General features: G+C 42.5%; 1 protein-coding gene across 1 annotated transcript in view; it reads left to right on the top strand.

Moving 5' to 3' along the window:
* The window catches only part of LOC119386654 (coiled-coil domain-containing protein AGAP005037-like), a 118,154-nt gene that overhangs the window by 76,548 nt on the left and 18,955 nt on the right, over window positions 1-22,651 (top strand). Inside the window, 9 exon segments of the mRNA XM_037653936.2 lie at window positions 2,322-2,420; window positions 5,789-5,943; window positions 8,696-8,756; window positions 8,759-8,810; window positions 9,213-9,343; window positions 11,748-11,827; window positions 12,886-12,968; window positions 16,182-16,287; window positions 19,792-19,841. Coding sequence (XP_037509864.1) covers window positions 2,322-2,420; window positions 5,789-5,943; window positions 8,696-8,756; window positions 8,759-8,810; window positions 9,213-9,343; window positions 11,748-11,827; window positions 12,886-12,968; window positions 16,182-16,287; window positions 19,792-19,841 — 817 coding nt within the window.

The following is a 22,651-nucleotide window of genomic DNA, read 5'->3' as shown; positions in this document are numbered from 1 at the left end:
CGATATGGTTCATTTTTCAGCCTGAATAGGGTCAGAAGATTGCGGGAAAAAGCAATAAATAACTACAGAGTATAAGCACATGATAATCTGTGTCTACTTCACTCTTTCCTTTCTCTTTATCATCACCTTTTTAGCTTAGACATTCATATATGCTAAAATAACAGCAGCCAATATTTGGACGACGTCTCACTGACACTAAATTGATTTAAGCCTGGCTTTTCTGCTCACCCTGTCTTCCTGTGTAAGTAGCCAAGCTCAATATCACCTAGCAGACCAGAAAGTGAAAGTGCCTCGTTTCCAGATCAAAGATCTCAAAATACTGCTACTTTCAGGTGTTTTGCTTGGCAAGCATGTGTCGAGCATCTTGTGGACGATCTTCAATTTCGCAAGTGCAGCACTGCTAAATCATGGAGCATTTAATACTGTTAAAAAGCAGCATAGTATGTAAAAAAGTAAAATAAGATTGTGCTCACTAACATTAAGCGTAGCAAATGCATGCTTTTGAAGAAATGTCGCAGTTTCGAAGCAATGAATGCCATAGCAGGAAATGGGAGTGTCATATGAAATAAGGCTACCAGCTAACTCCTCTAGGATCCGATCTGACGCTACTCAGCAAAACGCTGGCATAAGGGAAATACGGCTGCTTGCGTGAGCGAGCGGTTTTCGCGCTCTTCATCGCTTCAACGCAAAGTAAGCGGTGAGAGCACTGCACGTACAAAGGTAGGAACTATCTGCTGATCTCTGCAGAGATAGCGTGCGTGACTGCGTCCTTTTCATCATGGTTCGCTGTTGCTGTTTGAACGACGTATTTTCAAAAACATGCATTTGCTGCAAGGTAATAGTACTCGGCAGAATATTCTTTTTACTTTTTTATGCAATATTTCCTTTTAACAGTATTCAGTGCAGCATGATTTAGTAGTGGTTCGCTTGTGAAAGTAAACATGTGCACTCGTTCATGCTCCTTTGTTCATGTTCATCTCTGCTTAAGGCTTGCCCGTCTGCAGCCTTCGCAAGCTTTCACGCGTACATAGAACATACGAACTGCGGGACCATGTTATCGATTTGCACGTTATATAGAACTTGACTTCGACAGCAACGGCGAAAAAGCGTCTTGAGTGTCCATATATTTGCTATCGCAATGATACTGAAACAACAAAGCCATCATTGAGACAGCCGTAACTTCGTGACATTGAGGTGGGACTGTACTCAAAAAGTTAGTTATAAGGAACTAAGCGTTTAAAAAAATAGAGGGTACTGTCGGCAATAGGACATTTTCTGTCAAGCGCTTCGAGTGCAGATTTTGGATACTACAAAATGGGCAGTTTCGGTTTCAATATTTCCCACCTTGAATAAGCAGAATTGCCGAATAACCCACTGGTACACAGTAGTAAACATGTGCTTGTACATTCCTTTGCACTTAATAGCTATAATTTAAAGCACAGATGGAAGAGGCTGGAAAGTGTACAACTTCAAAATGATTTGTACTTCTGAAATGTTACCTACAAAGGTATCTTCACATATATAGCAGCTTACACTCCTGCGTCTCAATGCTAACAACTTTTATTGCCAGAGAAAGTCAATCATATACATAGAGCTTGCTTTTGTATTTAAAATTTGCATAGAGAGCCAGGACTAAACTGTTGGAGAACATGCACAAAGCACCTTACTAGAAAGGCAGACACTGTACTTTGGACAACTGAGGTGCCAAGCTGGGAATCCGTGCTGAATGAATGTATTTTTTAAGTTACATTTTCACCCATGTAACATGAGTGCGCAAAACCGTAACACTTAGCTGCAATTAGACATGAGCATTGACTCACTGGACTTCACCTTTGACTACAATATCTTCATTTTCATAAGTGCCATGCTGCAGTACTGCTGGCACAAAGTTATAATAACACTGTTGTTTTGCAGTCATGACCACTGCTTCTTAGCGTTAAAGTGAGGTGTGTACCAGAAATGTGTTTTCCTGTGGTGTGCAACTTCATCTTAGGGTATGATTGACACATATGAGCCGCATTGCGAAATGCGGCATTTGGTGTAAAAGTTGAATTTCCACACGAGGTAAGCACTTCTAAATATGAAATTAGCTAGCAAGCAACATTCTCAAATTTTTTACATCACTTATCTCTTTCTTGTAGCCTTGTAGTGCACAGTGTGGAAATTATAAATGAGTTGATTGATATGCTCAGAAATATAGATGTTGAAATGTATTAATTAATCTGCAGACTATTTGGGCAGTGTGATATGTTCTATTCAGAATGGCCTGCCATGTTTGAGCTTTCATTCACTCATTGGAACTTGTCTTGTTGTTCCTCTAGACAAAGATGGTCGGCCTTCAAAGCCAGCTCCGCCACCCAAGCCGGCCTCTCTGAGTTGTGCTCTTGAGTCACGACAGCATTCCTCATCTCCAGCAAAAGGTACACAAATTTCTTTTGGCATATGAGACCAGCATGTCTTCATTAAAGACAACATGTGATGTGTGGTATCAAAACTGATTCAATAATAGCCACATGAATACAGCTAGCTATTCAGGAAAGAGAATCGACAAAAAGTTTATCATCCCATCTGCTCCACAATGTGACAAAAACATCCATATTGATTTCTAAAAAGAAAGCAGCAGATGACAAATTTTACCTGTTACAGGATGTCGGTCCTGGATTGCCAACCACTTGTGCAGATTAACCTGATCAGTGGACAGTGTCTTTCTTCTAAATTAGAAGCTGGTGTACTTAAATTCCTGCTGTAATTAGTAAACGTGAAGCAGGTAATAAACCAACTGGTTCCAGCCTGGGAGCATCTTGTTCAACGTGATTTTAATTGTTATAAACTTCTTAGGTTATGGCCGTGGAAGCTAGATGCAGCATATTTCAGAGTACAGTATATTCAAAGAGATGGCCACTGTAGAAGTAGGCTATAGTTATATGTCAGGCTGTCGTACTAAGTTTCAGGGTAATACATCATGTGTTGCAGTGGCACGGTAACTTAAATGTTTGTTCATAAGGTCTTATGGTGCATTATATTCAGGTGGGCAGTATTGATGCATCATACTGAGGCGGCCCCATTTGATGAGTGTTCTGTGCGGTCCTTTTTGTAGCGCTGCTGCTGAATACTTGTTTTGGCCATTGCGTCTGTTCGTAGAGTTATAGTATGGCCCGTCGAAAATATGCATTGAACTTTCGAAAATAGAACGGTTTTAAACAGTAATCATTATATCTGAACTATACTTGAAGGGGTCAGCGGCATATTTTAAGGGAGGTGTGAAATATCCATGGCAGTATTAAGCGCGGCCTCAAACAATTTTCGTGATAAAAGCTAGACCGAAATTGAACACGCTAGCACTTTGGATAGTCCAGGTAAGCGAAGTTGGGCAATAGCTTTCTTGTCTCACCGTGACGGTGCTTGTTATAGCGAGAGTGAGAACAAGCAGTGTTACAGATATGTCTGGTGTGATGTCTGCAGTATGGCTTCACTCTGCCAGACATGCATTCAGACGTGACATGTAACTGAAAGTCACTGTTGGGTACTCACCATTTATGCTATGAATTTTGCTCCTTTCAATGTTTCTTTCTATCGGCTCCTGCAACCCGCAGCAAAAGATGCTCCCAGTCGCAAATTTCTATTGCACCAATTAGCATTACAGCATTCCTTGTGATAGTGCTTCGCACCGAAGCTTGATGGCTGTGGTGGCCCCTTCAGGCGTGAACTATGATAGGCTAACTGCAAATGCGTCAAATTCGCATGAAATCATTCTGCTGCACTCCATATTACATTTCTAGAAAGAAAAGAGCTTTAGTAATCCATCGTAATTAGCATGTACGTATTTAATTATTCTGTGGTCTGTCATGTTCAATTTTTGTATAAAAGGATCCAACCGTAGCTCAAAACACATGCGCAATTTGTTTTGGTTGTATTGATTTAGAGCAAAAATTAATAACACTTTTGGCATTGGTCTCGGAACGCGGTAGGTCGACAGAGCCATCCTACATCGTAGTGCCTTAAAGATGGTCCGCTGCTGTCATTCACAGAAGACTGAGGTAAAGGAAAGACACAGTGATCATTCAGGAGGTTCAAATTATCTTATGCACAATGTGTTTTGCTCTTTCTTGGCCACTAGTGCAAACAACTGGCAAAAGTAAGCTGCGTCCACATACGTGAAAGGGGATAGTCACCACCGCGGTGGTGTGTACAACGTCCATGTGCAATAAGATACTATCGAACCCCGCGTGTGTTGCTCTGTGGTGTCCAGAGAAATTATGAGAGCTAGCATGCTGTCTTCACGCTCAAAAGGGAGAGACGCCGGGACTCTTGCCTACTCCATCCCTAGGCAAGGGAGGAGGGGAGGTGAGTGAAGCAAAGAGTTGAGACAGGAGATGCGCGTCTTTCTTTTATTGAGCCCGGTTGGCGTGTTCCGAGTTTTAAAAGATCGTTCCTGCGCGCTGCACAGGTCATAAAAAACGTGCACGCTCTATCTTGTAAATAGTCTGCGGTGGTTCCAAGGGGGGGGGGGGGATGGTCTTCCTTCGTGTGACTTCCTCAGCCGGCACCCCGATTTTCGGCCTGCCTTATGTTTCATCTCTCGTCCTCTCAAGGACGCAGAAACCAACTCAGTGTGTTCGCTCACTTTTGTTTCCTGCGTTGATCACGCCAGAGGTTCGAATGGAAACGTTCGGGGTCACCGAATGAGATGTGATCGTGTTTGCCTGTGCGTGCTGACAGCATGGTGGTTAACTTGGCCAATACGGGAATGTTTATTGCAATATATAGGGGTGAATTGACTGCTGATCTTTTCGCAGTGTTTAGATGCATTAATATCATTATAAATGCTCTGCATTTAGGGCGCAACGGTGGCTATATTCTGGGTGTGGTCAGGTGGTCGAGCCTACATGGGGCGACCCTACAAAGTCATGTCATCTGACCAATAGAGGTTGCTGAATATGTTGTAGGTGTTGGAATATGAACTCGGCAACGTTTAACGCTAGAGCATTCCCTAGTGAGGCGAGTCCAGCAGTGTTATTAGAGGAACTAGCTGGTGTTAAATGATATGCAATAGGGCTCGGTGAGGTTAGGAGGAGAGATGAGTCTTGTGCACTGCTAAAGAGCGGGCAGTTACGACGTTATTGCGGCTTATTAGACAGAACTGGGGGTGGGGTTCGTTATTCATATGAACATAGCTAGCAACATAGAGGAATACTAGGCATTAATGAGAGGGTGGCGTGCATCGTAATGAAACCTAATAAGAGGTACGAATGGAGGTGGTGCAGGCCTACGCGCCCACACCCAACCATTACGAGCGGTTAGTCGAAAGCTTCTGTAAAGACATGGAATCAGCAATGAATAAAGTAAAAATACAGTACTGATGGGCGACTTCAATGCCAAGGTAGGCAAGAAGCAGGCTGGAGACCAGGCAGTGAGGAAATATGCATCGGGTCTAGAAATAGCTCAGGGGAATTATAAGCAAAGTTTCCTAGTGCACAAAAGCGAAGTTGGAAAGCGGCGGGTAATGGGAGATGTGAGGACACTGCCATTTTGATAATGTGAAGTTACAAACCCGTGTTTCTACTCACTTGTGTACGTGTCTTACAGTGGTTTGTGAGGCGGGTTATGAAGGCTGCCCTTACTACGTACTATTATTTATGGTGCCACGTGTTCCATAGCAACACGCGCCTAGCTAGGAGCTTGACTCTCATAAATGTAACTAAGCCACATACTCGCCATAACATACATTACTTACTCTTTTTTGGTGTCATTTTTCTTCCAATTATTTACCATTGATTGTACTGTGCAGAAATTCATTTCTCCGTGGAAGCGTGCTCCCAGCTGCAGCTCTTGAGAAAGCAGACCAAGGACCTGCGATTGGAAGTACGCAACCTGCGGCGGATGACACAGACTCAAGCTGTCACTGCCAGGGAAATGATTCGGGAGACATGCCTCAAAATCAAGGTGAATAATCGGTGTATTTTCACACATCGTTCTTTTGCTTCTTGAGCACGATTTTTTTCAGAAGCTTCTCACTATTATCAAGTTCCCCGTCAGTTTAAGGCACCATCCGCAGCACCTAATATTTTTTTTGATGCTTCGTTGCCAGACTTCTGGAAATGAAGCCTTCTATACTCAGTACTTGCATGTGTCAGGAGCAGTCTTGTTTATATTCTCACTTGTATGTGAGCACTAGCAGCTGGTTATCCAGAATGTATGATGACGCATGTATAAAAGAAAAACAGACTCGAGCGACACTTTTAATGTGGAAGCCCTAGATGTCTATGTTTCAAAGTCCCGTTGCGATGTTCAGAAGATCGGGGCGCGCATTCTGAGAAATGGTGACGGACCGCATTCAGAAAGTTGATGGAAAGTGCAACGGCGTTGCAGTAGGAATGTAGAGGGAAAGGGCAACAGCGGCGCTAGGGAGCACTAGGGAAATATCAGCGGCGGGGCCCGTAGAACTTCCTGCAAATGGCGGCACCATGCTCGCAGCGCGATCGCGTGCCGTTTACACGTCGTCGCATAGGCTCAGAGCTTCATTCCACATCACTATGGGTCCAACTAGGCTTTCGCCTTTACATTCTCAGGAAATTCTAAGCATGCCAGGTAATAGTATTTATCGACCGATGACCATAACATCATTTGTTATAGGAGTGTTAATTAACCTTTTGGGTAAAGCCCATTGAATTAAGATCCATATTCTTAACTGACACCCTGAGCAGTATTACTAGTTCCTCAGTGTCACAACAATGCAGTGACAATGTCAATTCATCACCTCATAATGTCACCACAAACTGTTGTATCAGCTACAAGGCTCAATTTGAATGAGTAGTTTGATCCAAACATAAGACAGATCACGTAATGTATAGGCCTTTTTAATCCTAAACGAATTTATATTTTACTCTAGCTCCTACTAGAACTTCCCATCTTAAAAGGGTAGCTGCTCTTTAATTTTTCAGCTGTGAGCATGTAGCGATGTGTACCCATTTCATGTTCCACTAAATAAATTGCTGTGAAACACAGCACCTGTGACATTCGTCTTTTTAGCTACGTGAAACTTCTCTAAATGTTTGTCATTGCTTGCAGCAACTCATGAAGTATTTGTATCACAAGCAATTGTTATGAAAGCGGATTTCTATCAAGCTATTGTCACCGTCATAAAGAAAGCAATACAGTTCCAATAAAGACGTGTGTAAAGCAGGAAGATGCGTTCTCTTAAATGCTGTTCACCACGCGCTTACAAGAGGCTTTCAGAAGACTGGATTAGGAACAGTTAGGGATAAGAGTTAATGGGCAGTGCCTCAGTAACCTGCGATCGCTGATGACATTGCCTTGCTGAGTAACTGAATTCGCTGATGACATTCCTTTGCTGAGTAACTCAGGGGACGAATCGCGAGTCATGATTACTGAATTGGACCTGGAAAGCAGAAAGGTAGGTATGAAAATTAATATGCAGGAAACTAAACATTGTTCAACATTCTAGGAGAAGAGCGAGGCTTTGCGATAGGTAGCGAAGCACCATAAGTGGTAAAGGAATACGTCTGCTTAGAGCAGGTAAGGGTCGCAGGTTTGAACAATGTGACTGAATTAATTAGAAGAACAAGAGTGGGATAGAGCGCATGTGGCCGGCTTCTTGGCAGGAGCGCATTTGACCAGTATGGCTCAAGAGAAAGGTATATAACAGCTGTATCTTGCTGAAACTTATCTACGAGGCGAAAACTTGGAGGCATATGAAAAGAGCCCAACTCAAATTGAACACGACGCAGCGAGTCATGGAATAAGAAATGATAGGTCTAACCTGAAGGAACAAGAACAGAGCAGAGTGGCTCAGGCACTAAAAGTGTGTTAAGGACTTCTTAGTTGAAATCAACAAGAAGGAATTGGCATGGGCAGGGCATGTAGCGAGAAGGAAAGGTAGCCACTGTTCGCCAAGAGTAACAGACTGGATTATAAGAAAACGCAAGAGCACAAGGGGGAGGCAGAAAGCTATATGGGCAGGTGAGATTAAGAAGTTTGCGGAGCTAACGTAGCCTCAGCAAGCAGACGACCTTTTTAACTTGATAAACATGGGAGAGGCCTCTGCCCGGCAGTGGGCGTAGTCAGGCTGATGATAAATATCACCATCACTGCACGCGGAGGTCAGACATCACAAACGCCTTCGCGGTGGTAAACAGTATTTCCGAGGAGGCACAAGTGGGCACCGAGGACCTATAGGACGCAGCAATGACAAGAACTGTAGGTCATTGGCACATAGTTTTCAGTCTTCCATGGCCCAATCCAAGCCGAATTATTCCAGAGGGTACAATATCCGGAAAAAAATTTTGAGTGTGGGAGGTGGAGGGACTCGAGCCCTCCAGCCGAAGGGATTGAGCCTATTATCAACGTTGAATTTGTGAACGCTGCACTGCTGTAAGGTAGATGCTATATCATAAAAAGGGGCACAATGGTAAGCACATTTTGGAAAGAATAACTTATAAGCTGCTGCTTGTGCCAGACATGTTGTCCCTGCAAGAATATATGCCGCAATTATCAGTCGAAACTCCCCACCTGCCCCACCTGCCTTACATTTTCAAACATAATCAACATTCACGCTGGTTAGTTGTACGAAAATTTAAAAGCACTAATTGAAAAGCTGCAAAGGAGAGCTAGCTACCATTAATGAATGAACATCGATAATTGCACTATGCATATCTTCCTTTGTTTTTCAATTCAGGTGATGCTGGCTGCTGTTCAAGTGGGTGAAGACCAGGTTTGTGCAGAACGACTTCGGGTTTCCAGGAAGAAGACCTCTACAGACAAGATGTCACACGGCTGGAGAAAGACCTGTCGTAAGAAAGCCGCGTTTTAATTTGCCCATTCAGGAATACCGCATGCAAAGTATCGTATCCATTACATGAACTACAACGTCATTAAATATAAAAATAATTAATATTTTCTATTCTGCACATCTGAAATTGAAATTCTATTGCACTAAGCAGGGGAAACCTAGGAATGAGTGATGTTTGAAACTGTAACCCCTTTGTCCTTTTTTGTAAGCATTCCATTACATGATGTATGATTTTAACTTAAGCACGTATTGTGTTGACATGAATCTTTGTATTTCATATTACACCAGCTTTCTCAAGTGACGCTATTTGTAACAATTGTTTTCTTGATGCGATCCAAAGACAGGCATGCTGTAGATAACGTATTGAAGGTTCTCCGGTCACAGGGCACTTTTTTCGTTGCAGTGACTTGGAGAGTCAAGTAGAGGAGCTCAGGGGCAACGTGATCAATCGAAGATGCCGAGTAAACATGAGCAACGTGGAAAGCATGGCTCTAGTTCTCAGCAGGGCCAGCAAAACAGTAGCAGACCTGAAAGGCAAGTGATTGAGTGTCCACTCTTCTAATCCAGTTTTGAATCTAAACTGGATTTAAATCTAGTTTTTAATCTAATCCAGTTTTAAATCCAGTTTAATCTAGAAGAGTGTCCACTCTTCTAATCCAGTGGATGGAATATCATAAAACACAATTCACTTAAGTCTTAGGCTGCATGAAGGGTGCACGTCATCTTTTTAAAGCATGGTACTCATTGTGGATGATGTCACTTGTTAGAAATAGTTAAAACTGAAAATTATAAAAAGACTGGCAGAGAAGTGCTACCACCGGGTAGCTATCGATAGAATAGGCACAAGAGCGCTTCTAGGCGCGTGCTTGGCAGCACTAAGTTTCCAGTCGTTTGAAAGGAGACGTAGCGTATGGAAAATGTGTAGTACGGGATCACCGGACCTAACAATAGGTCACATCTTTACGTCAGCGGTCGCGAAATGGGTGGCGGTCTGCCTCCAACGTGGGACGTGCTGGTTTCAATTACAAGTGCCAACCGGAAACCCAATGGTTTTTTCTAATCAATTGAGGAGTAGCCCGACCTGGTGCTCGCTGGCATATGCGCACTCATGTTGAAAGGTAGCCGCATAATGATCAGCAAAGGTTTCTGGATGCACCTTATTCAACATAGCCTTGGTGGAACCGCCGAGCATTAGCTGCCGCTATGGATGGCAGAAAATTGCCGGTGTCGGGTGTCATCGGCAAATAAGTACAAGCGCCCTTGCAGATAGGGGCTCGGCACGACATCATTTCCGTCGCTTGGAAGACACCAGCAAAGTGGTATATTGTGGGCATGCAATGCCAGAAAATGTTGACATTACACTGCACCCTTCTGCTGCCTCATGCATTTTGTAAATCCAACGAAGTATTTTCGCAAAACTAGTCACACATTTAGAGAAAACCTCGACAAAAAGAAAACTCGCAGAAGGAGCTGAAGTAACAGATGGCCTCACTTAAAATTTTGGAATTATAAGAAATGTGCTAACCTTTATGCATTTTATTCCTGTCTGTGCCAGTTTGTGCTGAAGAGCATAGGTGAATGCAAGCGAGCATCGCTTAAAGCCATTTTTCTTGTCATTCAGGTGCAGTTGTACATTCAGGTGGCAGGGCATTCAGGTGCAAACAGCTGAACACATAATGGAGGGGTTTCAATTTTGTGAAAATTATGTTGAATAGTTTTACTGCACAAAACAGAATTCTATTGTTTTAAAGCAGAACTACAAATGAAACTCGATTTAACGAAGCCATGATTATTCCCAAATTGTTTCGTTAAATCTTAAGGTTCGTAAGGTCGATAAAGATAAGTTTTTCGGTCCTTCGAGGTCTAAAATTGTAACATAGCAACACCCAAAAGGTACCACGTCATTGTATTTGCCGTTAAGCCACACCTGCAAGGGCGGCCTGAATTGCTGTGCGAAATACCGAAAAAAAAGTCATACTTTGATGTTGTAGTAGAGGACAGTGAGTTTCTTCGTATTGAAGAAGGCCTTCTCTTACGTTCGTTTGGCCAGCAGTGGACGTGCTCAATTCTCATAGCCCACAACCGCTTTCAATGCGTCCTCGGCTCCCTTGTATGTAAGATCTCCAATATGTAAGAGTCCTGTATACTGCCAATCCGTTGTTCCGTGCATGGGCGCGGCGTACAGCCTCGTCAAAATAATGCTGCCGCCATGACTAGGATTCCTAGATGTTTCAACGCGATAGCGTTAGAGCACACACTCGAAGAATACCCGTATCTATCAAAATTAGAGAGAAACCACCACTGTTACTGTTTTCTGAATTCATACAAACTTCGTTAATCGGGTTTTTTGTTGAAGTTACGTGCACTAATTCGGGTTCATCATTTTTGGACATTGTGAGTACCTGCCGAGGAGTGGTAACTTGTTCGTCACATCAGAAACTTGGGTAAATAGGATGTGTTGGCTGGAGTCTTAACTGTTTGATTTCACCGATACTCAGGTAACCTCCGGGTATCACCACAATCTGCTGGACTGAAGGAGTTGCATCAAGTTATTTAGTAGTCTTCTTCACTTCGTAAGATAAATAGAAAACATAATTATTCACATTCTTACTTAGAAAAACTGGTGCTTACCACTCAGCTGTTGCTCCATTATCTATGAAAAGTGACCTATTTTGTACTTCATGAGACATCAGAAGTAGCAAGTACTGCTATATTTATTAAGCAAATTTATTTCACTGAAAGTATTTATATGATTTATATGTGGACTTATGCGAATGATGTTGCTATGACAGGATGATTCTATTGCATCGCATTTACAGTTTGATTGGATGACACTGAACCTATATAGATTTCAAGCATGATTTGAGTACTTGTATAGAATTGCCATATTTATTTAGATGCTCTTTTATTGCTCACTTGCATCCTTTTCCTTTTGCAGCGCGGTTTCCAAATCTACAAGAAAGCTTAAAATCCGTCATGGGAGCAGAAATGGAAGTTGTTGTTCGAGAAGAAAAGTAAGTATCCATATAAATCATTTATGTTTGTTTTTTGCATCATATATCAAAAAGTGTTGGTTTATGAAATAAAATAATAACAGCGAAACAAAACTGCTTTGAGAAGGCAAGGCGCTTATTTCTGAGGAACATAATTTACCATTGGCCATTATTGATTCCACATCCCATGTAATAGATTTTTCCATTTGGAATAGGCCATTCTGCTGCTTGAACAGGACACCATTTATCTGTCCTATGCTTTATGCGACTTGTACCCCTCTTTTTGGGCGCATAGTGCAATTATCTCGTGTAATACACTGTAAGTTGGAAGTCATTGGATATGGTGTTCGTTATGCAGTAGAGATCAAAAGGGGCTGATGATGACAATGGTAATAATGTGGATAACAGCTATGGATTACATTTGCCAGCAGTCAATAAAAAGTAACTTTTGCCTCAGCTGTCAGTTCACCTTGATATATCCTCACGAAGGCATTTTGCTTGAAAGCTTTTTCCTAAAAATCATTGAATAGCTCATAAATTCTCAAGAACATATAAGCAATAGGTCACATCCTGCTCTCAGTTCTCTTTAGTTCAGTATAATGTACTTTGCCGAACATTTATGTTCCTTCCTGAGTATTTCCGCATTTATCTTGACACCCTTAGCAGCAAAGCAGTAGTGGTTGCAGATGTGTCTTAGGCCAACAACTAGATGAACAAGGAAGTCTTTGTGCAGGGTGTTTTATATAAGAGCCTATTATATAAGAGCTCAAAATGACCAACTAGCAACAAAACCTTTTCTGCCAACATGGCTTGTGTACCTAATTCAATATACTTCAGGGTGCCTGAGGTCTTGTATAGCTGAAATTAACCTGTGCACTGTTTGTGGCTGATCTGTAAAAGCTCACAAGATGAAATGGTTCATTAGGTGACCACAATAGCATGACTACAATGTCCTAGGGCAGCGTTTCATATGAAGTGGATGGGTGGAAATTGGGACTGACACAGCTTATAATCTTCGTGCTATATTGATAATGCCCAAAATGTTTGTTCAGTCGCACTGATGCTTCTTTCTTTTCATTGCAGGTTCTCAAGGAAGAGCCGGAAAGACTAGAAAATGCACTTAGGAGGTGCAAGAAGCTTACCGGAACACTAGTCACATTAAAAAGGTTTGCACAGTGTTCATCCTTTTCACACAGGGATACACGTGTGCTGAATTTGTTTGTCGAAGTGTTGTTTGAGCAGTAAAACCTTCAATAGAGCATGAAAGTTAGTTAAGCATTTAGGGCATTATACATGGTAAATATCTCTTTTGAATAAATAAGAATTACCAGTTTCCTGCACTTCGTGCAATTTGTGAAGTATTTAAGCAGTAAAGCCTTCAACTGAACATGAAAAATAATTAAATCTTATGGCGTTACATGCCGAATATTATTTTGAAGAAATAAGAGCTGCCAATTTCGTTGAATTCTAGTGAAGGCTGCCATGAATGTTTCATATGAATTCACAGAGCAGTCATGCTTTCAGGAACAACTCATTGATTTTTGCTGTTGATGACTGAAATATAACAAACACGCTATCAATGAATATTTCGAAGTAGCCGGCCGTTAGTGAGTAATTTCAGATGGCCTAGCAGTACATTGTTGTGATAAGAAAGTCAGTTTATGTCCAAAAAGATTCAGGAATTTGGATCATGTAATAAATTTGAGAAAACTTGAGGAGTAGCTTATTATGCAAACCTAAACTGCACTTGGGACGAGACGCTAGAGTAGAAGCAGACAGGACAGTGCCTGGTGTCTCGTCCCAAGCGCAGTTTGGGTGTACATAATATCTCATCACACACAATCCCAACACACCCGACACAATCCCCAACACACAATCCTCGAGTTCAGGAGTATCGGTGTTATTGCCAGGACCCACCCAATCTACAGGCAGATATGGGGAAAGAAGTTGAAATGCTGTTAGGGTCCCATTGACGGCATCCTTCAAGTGACCTTGAACAAGTGACCTTTTATGTTACACTCCGTGCACCCAGAAAAGATCGTCCGAGCATTGCTGCCAAATCAAACACACATGGCATTTTATTGGGTAGTGATAACAACGGTTCACATGACTGTAACTGTATACATTGGACACGTATACATAAACCAAGATAAAGTTATCGCCTGCCCAGTTGCACTATACGCCGCCATAGCAGGCTACCAGAAACTCGTCAAAAACAAACAGACAAAACTTAACACCTACAAACACATCACTTGACAACTGCTGCTTCATATATACTCGAGCATGTGGCGGAGAGAAGGTGGTGCCGCCCTGAGGTTGACTTATATGTGGCTTGAAATTAACTCACAGTTTTACATGTGCCAACCAAGGTGCTTTTAAAAAGGTAGCATGGGAAACTCAATATTTCCTTTTCGGACGAGAAAAAAACGTGTGTGCCACCTTTTCAGGAAGGCTTCTTCACCGTGGATTGCTATCTGTTCTGGCAGGTATCGAACCATGGTCACTCACATTTCTGTTGTAAGACGATTTGTGTGGTTGATGGGGGCTTCGTTAAACAGCACCGATGCCAGAAAGCACGAGCTTGTGCAAAGAGGCCCCTCCTGCACCGCCACTGGGAGAAACACGAACCCCAGATTCACGCCACATTACGTGCCCACGCCTTTGGCGCCACCATTCAAACATCGTGTGCTAAATTGCTTCTCTATTGCCACAGTTAGGACAGCGATCGTGAGAACTTCCCATTGCGACAATCTCTGGTGAGCAGGCAGTGCGTCCCACTGTCGTAGCCTGTCGGAATTCCTCACCTCTTCCGGTGTGCGCTTCTTGTGCCATTTCTTCCACTTATTAGGCCTCCGTCGTTGTTTCTGCTCGTGGGTAATGGTACGACCGACTACATTTTGCTAATTCGTGCAGGTGAAAGCTTTGCGATGTCCTCTTCTTGGCGTCGCCGTCGACTTATCGCTTGAGCTTTATAAGGCGCTTACTGCTTTATAAGAAGCATGCGGACGTTCTGCTCCTCGTACCGAGTATCGTTCTGGTGTGAGTGCAGTTCGCACAGATGCACAATAGCACACTAATTGGAATAACGAGAACACTCGGGCAACCAGTCGAAAGTTTAAAAAGTCGCAGTCTCTGGCCCCCAACCCTTTGTCGATTACCGCATTACACATGCTTGGTTACTGCCTAACAAGATAGAAGAAATGCGGGAAGCTTGCACTGAGTTGCGCAAAGCTTGGCACAGCAAAGCTAGTTGATCGCCAGCTCGTTGCGCTGCAGCATGGTAATCACAATGCCGGTGGGAGTGGTTCCAGCGCGCTTGGCCGAAGACGGGCGGATCCGGAATATGCGCAAAGCTTGCCACTCTGAATGCGTTGGAATTCACTGTCCCTGAGCCACGGTATAGAAACTGTGGCGGTTACTAGGGCGACGGCTAGGCTGCGGCTGCTCCCGGCGCGGCAGCGACTTGGCTATATTTAGCAATGGCGCAGCAGGGGTGTTTTGTTAACGGACGTCTTACCTGCCAGCTTAACAGCTTCGCTGTTAAAAATATTGCTTCCGAGTTCTTCACAATATAACTTAAACTGTAACTTCATGTACGCGGTAGTTTTATTTGTCATTTCTAATAGCGAAGTTCCAAAGGCAGATACAGGGCCCCATGCACTTTGTCTGCGCCGTTTTAAACGCCAGCGATTGGCCAGTTTCATGGCACGGGTTACCGCCTCTTTCGAAAGAGGGTGCCGCACTGCTTGCGGTGCACCACCTGCGGTCGCATCATGGCCGCATATGTTACACAAGCCCTGTATTTACATAAGAATGGAAGCTGAGCGAGTTGGTATGCGTTCATTTTTGTTAAAACAGCGCCTCACTAGACGACGACGAAGTACACTGACAGAAAACAAATGGTGCCCATATGGACTAGTGCCGGGTATGGTTGTGATGAGATGGAGTGGGGTATGCCATTGGGAACATGCACTACACCCTTTGATTGTGTCCTGTATCATCTCGAAAAAATCTGCTTTTCCACTGTCCATTTTTTATTAACATTATCCTCGATTACGCACAGCCAGTCACTTTGAAAGAAAGGAATTGCTATGAGGCGTCCACACTTAGCTTTGTGAATGCACATTTAGCAAAACTGTCAGAAGATTGCGCGTCTGTGTAGAGTATCATGATTACTGCCACACTGGCATGCATGTTGTGCATTACCAGCAAAGCTGTTGATAAATAGAAAAAAAAACATGGACCGCTCTCTTTAGTGGCAAAATGCTGTTAATAATGAATTTGATTCCCTAAGGTTTCACTGTGCCTGCGTGAGCCTTAAACATTGTGTAGGAAGAAAAGAGCGCCTATCCACAAAGAGAATGCTTTCCTGTGCACAGGTTGGCATCAGTTCAAGAGCAGAGGCACACTGGAGCTCACACGCTCCCCGAGAAAGCAGCATCAGCGGACGGGCCATATTCCGACGGCGAGGCACACACTGCTCGGGTGAGCAACGACTACAGTGCAGCATCCACAAATGTGCTGTACGCTCATTCTGGTTGCACAAAACTTTCTGAAGTTAGCATTAAATATTTTATCGTGGCACCTTGAGTAAACAGACGATGGTTTAATATTTCTCATTCAGCTGTAGTTGAACTGTACATATTCTGATTATCCATCATCCATCATATATCCATCATGTCGTAGATGTACTGTAAGACATCATTCCCATCTTCTTCAAGGAACTGTGTTTAGCTACACTAGGTAGGCTACTGATATGAGTACTGCGAGGTTCCTCGCACAATATTCGGTTCCGCAGTGTAGTGCCACCCTATTTTCGGCGAGAATCACTTATGGATCTGCCAACTCAAAACTCACTTCAATGGCATATTTGTGCCATGTTTTTGTGACTTCCGTTTTGCTGTCACAAAGGCTTTTTTGTTTGGTGCTAGCGGAACAGTGTTATGAGGTCATGCTTGACATGCTCATCTTGGAAAGCTTTTCATGTCACTCGCAGTTCTATGTTACTTTGCTTTCATAGTTAAACAGAAGTTTTCCAGACAGTTGTTTGAAGTATACTGGAATACCATGAGCTGCTATGCTTATTTGCACGTCTAGGTTGCTGAGATATGCAGAATGAATTCTGCATAGCAATACGGACTTTGTAAGAAAAGCCACCCAGGAAATATATTTCTGAAGGGCTGTTGAAGTCTGACGATATATTTTTTAACTAGGGCATGTATCTCTGTTAAAACCCTTTCATATGGCTTTTTATAGTTTTCACTTATGTAGACATTACCGTCCAGTTTTTTCGACAGAGCAGACCTTTCGATAAATTTGTATATTAGTATTACGATGAGCTTGTCTTCGGTTAATGTGGAGCATAAGGAGTGCATATATCTGCTAATTAGGGCAGTGTTGGCGAAAAACAGCTCAGGTTTACGTCCTACCTTCATAATGACTCTGAGCATGAAAATTGATGATAATTATTGTTTTCAGAAGTACAATATTTGTTCCCATTATTGTCACAAGCTTTACTGTGCAAGAAATTTAATGTAACATTTTTTTAGAAATTGCCCTTAAGTTTAAGCAGTCTCAAAACGCCTCAGAATTGGGGAGGTCTACTATCTTGACAGAATATTGAAGAACTTCCGTGTCACTGATTCATGAATGTTTCCAAAGAACGTTTATCGAGAATCGTACCTTGAGTAAGTCATCTTTTCTTAAATGGCTAGTCAAATTTAGTGCTTAACAAACCAAGAAAATGAGCATGCAGCATGGCTGGCACCTTGAAAGAGAGAATTTCTGATTTGTTAATATAGATGCTGTGATAGAGAAGCAATGAAAGAAATGCGGTGCATGTATTGATGTACTGATTAGGGTAATTACGAAGGTCTTAAAGGTTACCTAGTGTGTCCAGTAGTAAGTCATTACAAGCCTACCTCCTGCCTTAACGAAATCATTTTAGGCATGGCCTGTTTCTGCGTGCTTTGTGCCATATTTGTCAAGAGCTATAATATCAGCTTTGGTTGTATAGATTATGGAGTTTCTCAACCATACAGAAACACTTTAGTAATCTATCCTCTCTGTAGTCTGGAATAATATTGCAGCCCAGACAGTTATAGCAGCTCTTGAAAGAGCATATGACCTGATGAACGTGCACTTTACCAACAAAATTGGATATCGTTTGGCTTAAGAGATCTTACACGAATAGCAAAGTTAAAATTTTTCGCTGTGTAAATAATGAAAAGTGTAGCTGTAAAATACATTTCATAGTCATGTCGCACCGTAGCACTGATTTCTAAAGTATCACACAAACAGATTTCATTGAATTCTGACCACACGCACTGGTTTTCTTGAAGGAATCTGCGCCTTCATAGAGGTAGAGTTTTAGACCTGAAGATGTTTTTAGTACTCCTATATCATCTCTTACTCGTTTTTCTTGCACAGTGAAAACTCATGCACATTTATTGGCTTATAAGCAAATGTTATCTGAGCGTGCATTTTTCGGAGTTCCAGGCATATTTTTGTGCACGTCCTCATGAACAATCTCTCCAATGTATTTATGACAACGAATTGTTTAGGAAATGTAATGTCAATTACTACACTGGGCATTATTTCACAATGCAGATTGCTTTGCCTAATTCAGTGATCCCTGTTGTGGAAGAGAATGCTAGTCGGAGAGTATACTGAATAGATAGCATCAACCTGTTCTTGTTAATTTTAGGCCGAAGGCGGTTGCAGAGATGTGCAGTACGCGAAATCAAATGAAGCGTGCGCATTTGGTGACATCTGTGGTCAATATCACTTCCTAAAGAGGAGGACCTTTACAATGCAGTCATGTTGAAGGTTCCATTTAGGTGGGCAGAAATATTAAGAGGATAGCGAGCTCAAACTAAGAACAGCTTATATGTATAACTGAGAACTTTGTATAATCGGTCAGGTGAATCAGCAGCAACTTTCTAAGCACGAATTACTAGGAGATGAGAGGACTTTCCATAGCTCCTTGTAGTCCTTTTTAAACTATGCGATAGCTGAAATCTCAGCTCATATTTATGTACGGCTTAGTAACACCTCCCATAGCTTCTCCACACATGATGACCCTCTAAATAGGCAGAACACGTGCATTTTCTATCGATACGCCTTTAACAGTGTTTTGTCAACCATGTCAAGGCTTTTAATATCATGAGAAAATTTAGTCTTTCAACATAATGCTACCACTCCTGCTTCTATCAAATAAAAACTTGCTTACAAGAGCTGTTAGGAAGCATTGAAAACAAAGCCATGCGTACACGAAGCTGCTGAGTACACCTGCCTGCAGTGAAAAATTTGATAGTACTTCCTGATTAGATAAGTAGATGTTAAAATTGTCTCACCCTGACCATAGAATGCAGGAAAATAACAGCTACGTTGAAACATTTGCAACCGCTACAATTGGTGTCACAAAGATAGAAAAAGTATCAGAGGAAACCCAGCTAGCTTAGCAGTCAGCAAGAACTAGCTTTAACATTTTCCATTAGAGGACTTATAATTCCTTGGCGAGAAAGTGACATTCTGACACTGAATGTTCAAGGGAGGATGCCTTTTTTCCAACTTATGTAGAAGTTTTAACCAAGGAGTTAGCAGGTTGTATAACCCTTTTACCAAAAAGTGCAAGCTAGCCGGTGTCATGGTGACTGACCATGCTTTGCTCATCCCACTTTAAACAACAAGCACTCACGGAATATGGGCCATATCCTTACAAGCCACTAGCCCTGTCTCATTGGCACTTGCCATCTGTCATAACTGACTGAGCTTGAGAGGTAAAAATGATGCCCCCTACCCGAGCGTGAAACATGACTGCACTCAGGTCCCATGGCAGCAGCACCCTATGACTGTGCAGCTTTGTGCGCGCAATTTTTGGCGCCCCCGCCCAGTTTTTCGGGGCCCCGCCCACTGCAACAGGCTCTCAGATGGGGGCCAACTGTGGACCCTGTTGACACCTGTCGTCCTTCTCTCCTCCCCCGTTAGTCAAGCAGGCAGGCTTGGAAGTGGAGTTCTAATTTCCGGGAGAAAATAGAGTAACTATGGTTCTCTTGTCTGCCTCTTGCTTATACTCATTCCTCGTCTTGTGCTGCTATACAGGCTGCATGTAGCGCCCCATCTCCTGGCAAGTCCCCGCTCCTGCCCCCCATTTATTTGCGGTTTTCTTTAGTTCTGGGATGCGGTTTGTTCGTTTTTCTGTCTTTCGCGGTGCCTGGAGTACGACGCCACCGAGCCATTGGCGCTTTGCAGTGGAGACAGCCCCTGTCAGCCCTGCCGCCATTCGTCTTTCTGTGCCATTGAACTGAATATGATACCGAAATATCATTACGCGGCACTTTGTACGTAGTGAAATTACGTCATGAGGTTAATGTCACGTGTGAAGGATATCAGGTTCGACAAGCGCTATCATGCTTATGGAACTTATTCCAGGGGCATAAGAATTCAGTGTCAGTACTGAGGGCACGTATGCTGCTGAAAAGGGACCTTACTCTCCCCATATGATGACCCTTTCTAGCCTGCTCTGCCTCCACAATTGTTTCAATAGATGTAACGAATAAAAGTGATAGTTTAGTCTGTATAACGTTTGAAACATTTGTACTATTTTGCTAGCAGAATTTTCAGGTTAGCCCGACTCACACATTAACGAACATCCAGTTTATGCTATAGCTACATGTACTAAAATTATTTGCGCGGTAGTTTTCTTCTAGGAGCCTTGTTACTTAGTTGTCATAAAAAATCCAATTTTTGAACAAAATTGTATACTGTGCAAACGACATCTCTTAAAAAACATAGCACATGTTTGCGCACAAGGAGACAATATTCTCCCTTTCGATTATATCAGTGCAAGAGTCCGGTTCAACAGTATTCACACAAATTTGTCAATGCTCGCCCAGGTGGCCTGACAAACACAAATGGCTACGCTTGAAGCCATACATTTTCTGTAAGCTATCTCAAAATTTTCGGATATGACCTTTGCATAATGAAAAAGTAAATGAGCCGACTTCCGTTAATTAAAACTATGTTGAACTCACTTTTTACGTCCAATTTATCCATGACCAAGCTTATGATAATTGCAATTACATGCGTATGTACGAAAGATTACGCTATATTGGGCCTAAAATGGCACTCGCCAAATTATTTGAGCTTGACTGCTCAACATGCACTCGCCTGATCCAGCTGGTAAGACCTATGGTTTCATCGTTGTGAAGGCGCAGAAGGGAAGCTAACGTGCGTAGAACATATCGGCCTCCTGCTAAAACAGCAATTTCAGGCCTGTCTTTTTCAGATATAGAACCATAAATGGTAAGTAACGGTCAATGACTACTGGTATTGAAATTGGCTGGGTGTTAGCGTTATAGCCGGAAACAAAAGGGAAAGTGCGTTCGTGGTGTTAGTGACAACCTAGCATCAGTCGTCGCAATCTTCGTTGTCATGACAAGATGGTGAGATAACAATTTTTCACATAGGATTGCCGAGTAGTTCATATATTCTGGCAGTACACAACAAAGGCGATGGAAAAACAGCCTATTTGACAGTTCCTATAGCAGATGGCTTTGAGAAATGTGCAAGACGAAAGACAATTGACCAGAAAGACAGGCTGTAAGGCATGATTCTTATATGGCGATTGGCAGCTGTAGATGCCTGAGGTTGACGACAATGGCACTGTATCAATGTATTTCACTGGTTTCAAAGCAATCTCTATAGGCTTCTTGTTTTCATTGCGAGATTATGACATATTGTGCACTTCTTTTTGTTCGATGCTTCATCTGTTTCGATATACATTATTTCGTGTGAAACTATAAATACTCTGTTCACAATTACGATAACGGATATATAACAAAAGTGAAGCTCTGAACTTTATATTCTCTTGTACAGTTAGTTTGAGCTGCTGGTAGTTCGATATATTCTGTTGGTTTGTGCCAAGCTCGAATTAACGGAAGTCGACGACAGAACATTGAAAACAGCAACAAAACAAAACCGAAATAGGATTAAGACAATATTTCCGGATAATGTAACAGAAAGAACAAAGCTAGCACATAACATTCATGATAATGAGGAAATAAGCTTGTATATAAAACGAGTCTGCTAAAGCGAGTCTGCTAAAGCTTGTATATAAAGAACACAGATGCTAACGGAAGGAAATATAGAGTTCAGAAAAAGCAGACAGGTGATCAGGAGAGAAGGCCGCACGTTGCCGGTTCAGAATATGGGGACGGCGGTGGAAGAGGCCTTTGTTCTGCAGCAGACCTCATCTCGTTGGCCATGTTGATTGGATCTAGTAGTCGACGAATGGCGTCAAACTGGAAAGGGGCACTGTCATGCACTGCCCACCACATGTTCTGCATATACCAAAAGTAACGGAAAGCAGCATTCGGCCCTCGGATGTTCGCATGCTCGTTTTACCCGAACTGAAGCGGTTTTTGGCATGAGCGTGAGTTTTCTTGGCATGGTCTCGTTTTTGGAAAAGTATTTTCAGAGTGGCAGCTCACGAGCGCGCTGCTCATTGCTCTGACCCTGATTTCCCGAAATTAATAGTGTTAATCTGCTTTGGGAGTATTCCTTGAGCGGCGAGCGGTGGCTTCTGTTTGCATATTGCTTTGGTTCGTGCTTTTCTGTTTAGTTTTTGTCTCGTGTCGACGTTGCATTGGGCTCTTTTCAGAATTATAGTTTTGCGCCCATTTTTGCACTGATAAGGTTTTACAAGTGTTTATATGACAATTTTTTGGGATGTCAAACAACACTTAAAGCATAGTTTTTTGGAGGAGTGTAAATGAAATTATAAATGTTAAAAGGCCGAATCTTTCGACATTGAAAAGTAACTCTGACGTTTTGATCGAGCGTAACT

This window comes from Rhipicephalus sanguineus, chromosome 3, assembly GCF_013339695.2.
Source record: "Rhipicephalus sanguineus isolate Rsan-2018 chromosome 3, BIME_Rsan_1.4, whole genome shotgun sequence".
NCBI classification, from domain to species: domain Eukaryota; kingdom Metazoa; phylum Arthropoda; class Arachnida; order Ixodida; family Ixodidae; genus Rhipicephalus; species Rhipicephalus sanguineus.
The sequence above is the reverse complement of the archived record's forward strand: the minus strand, read 5'-3'. Positions and strand labels throughout refer to the sequence as shown.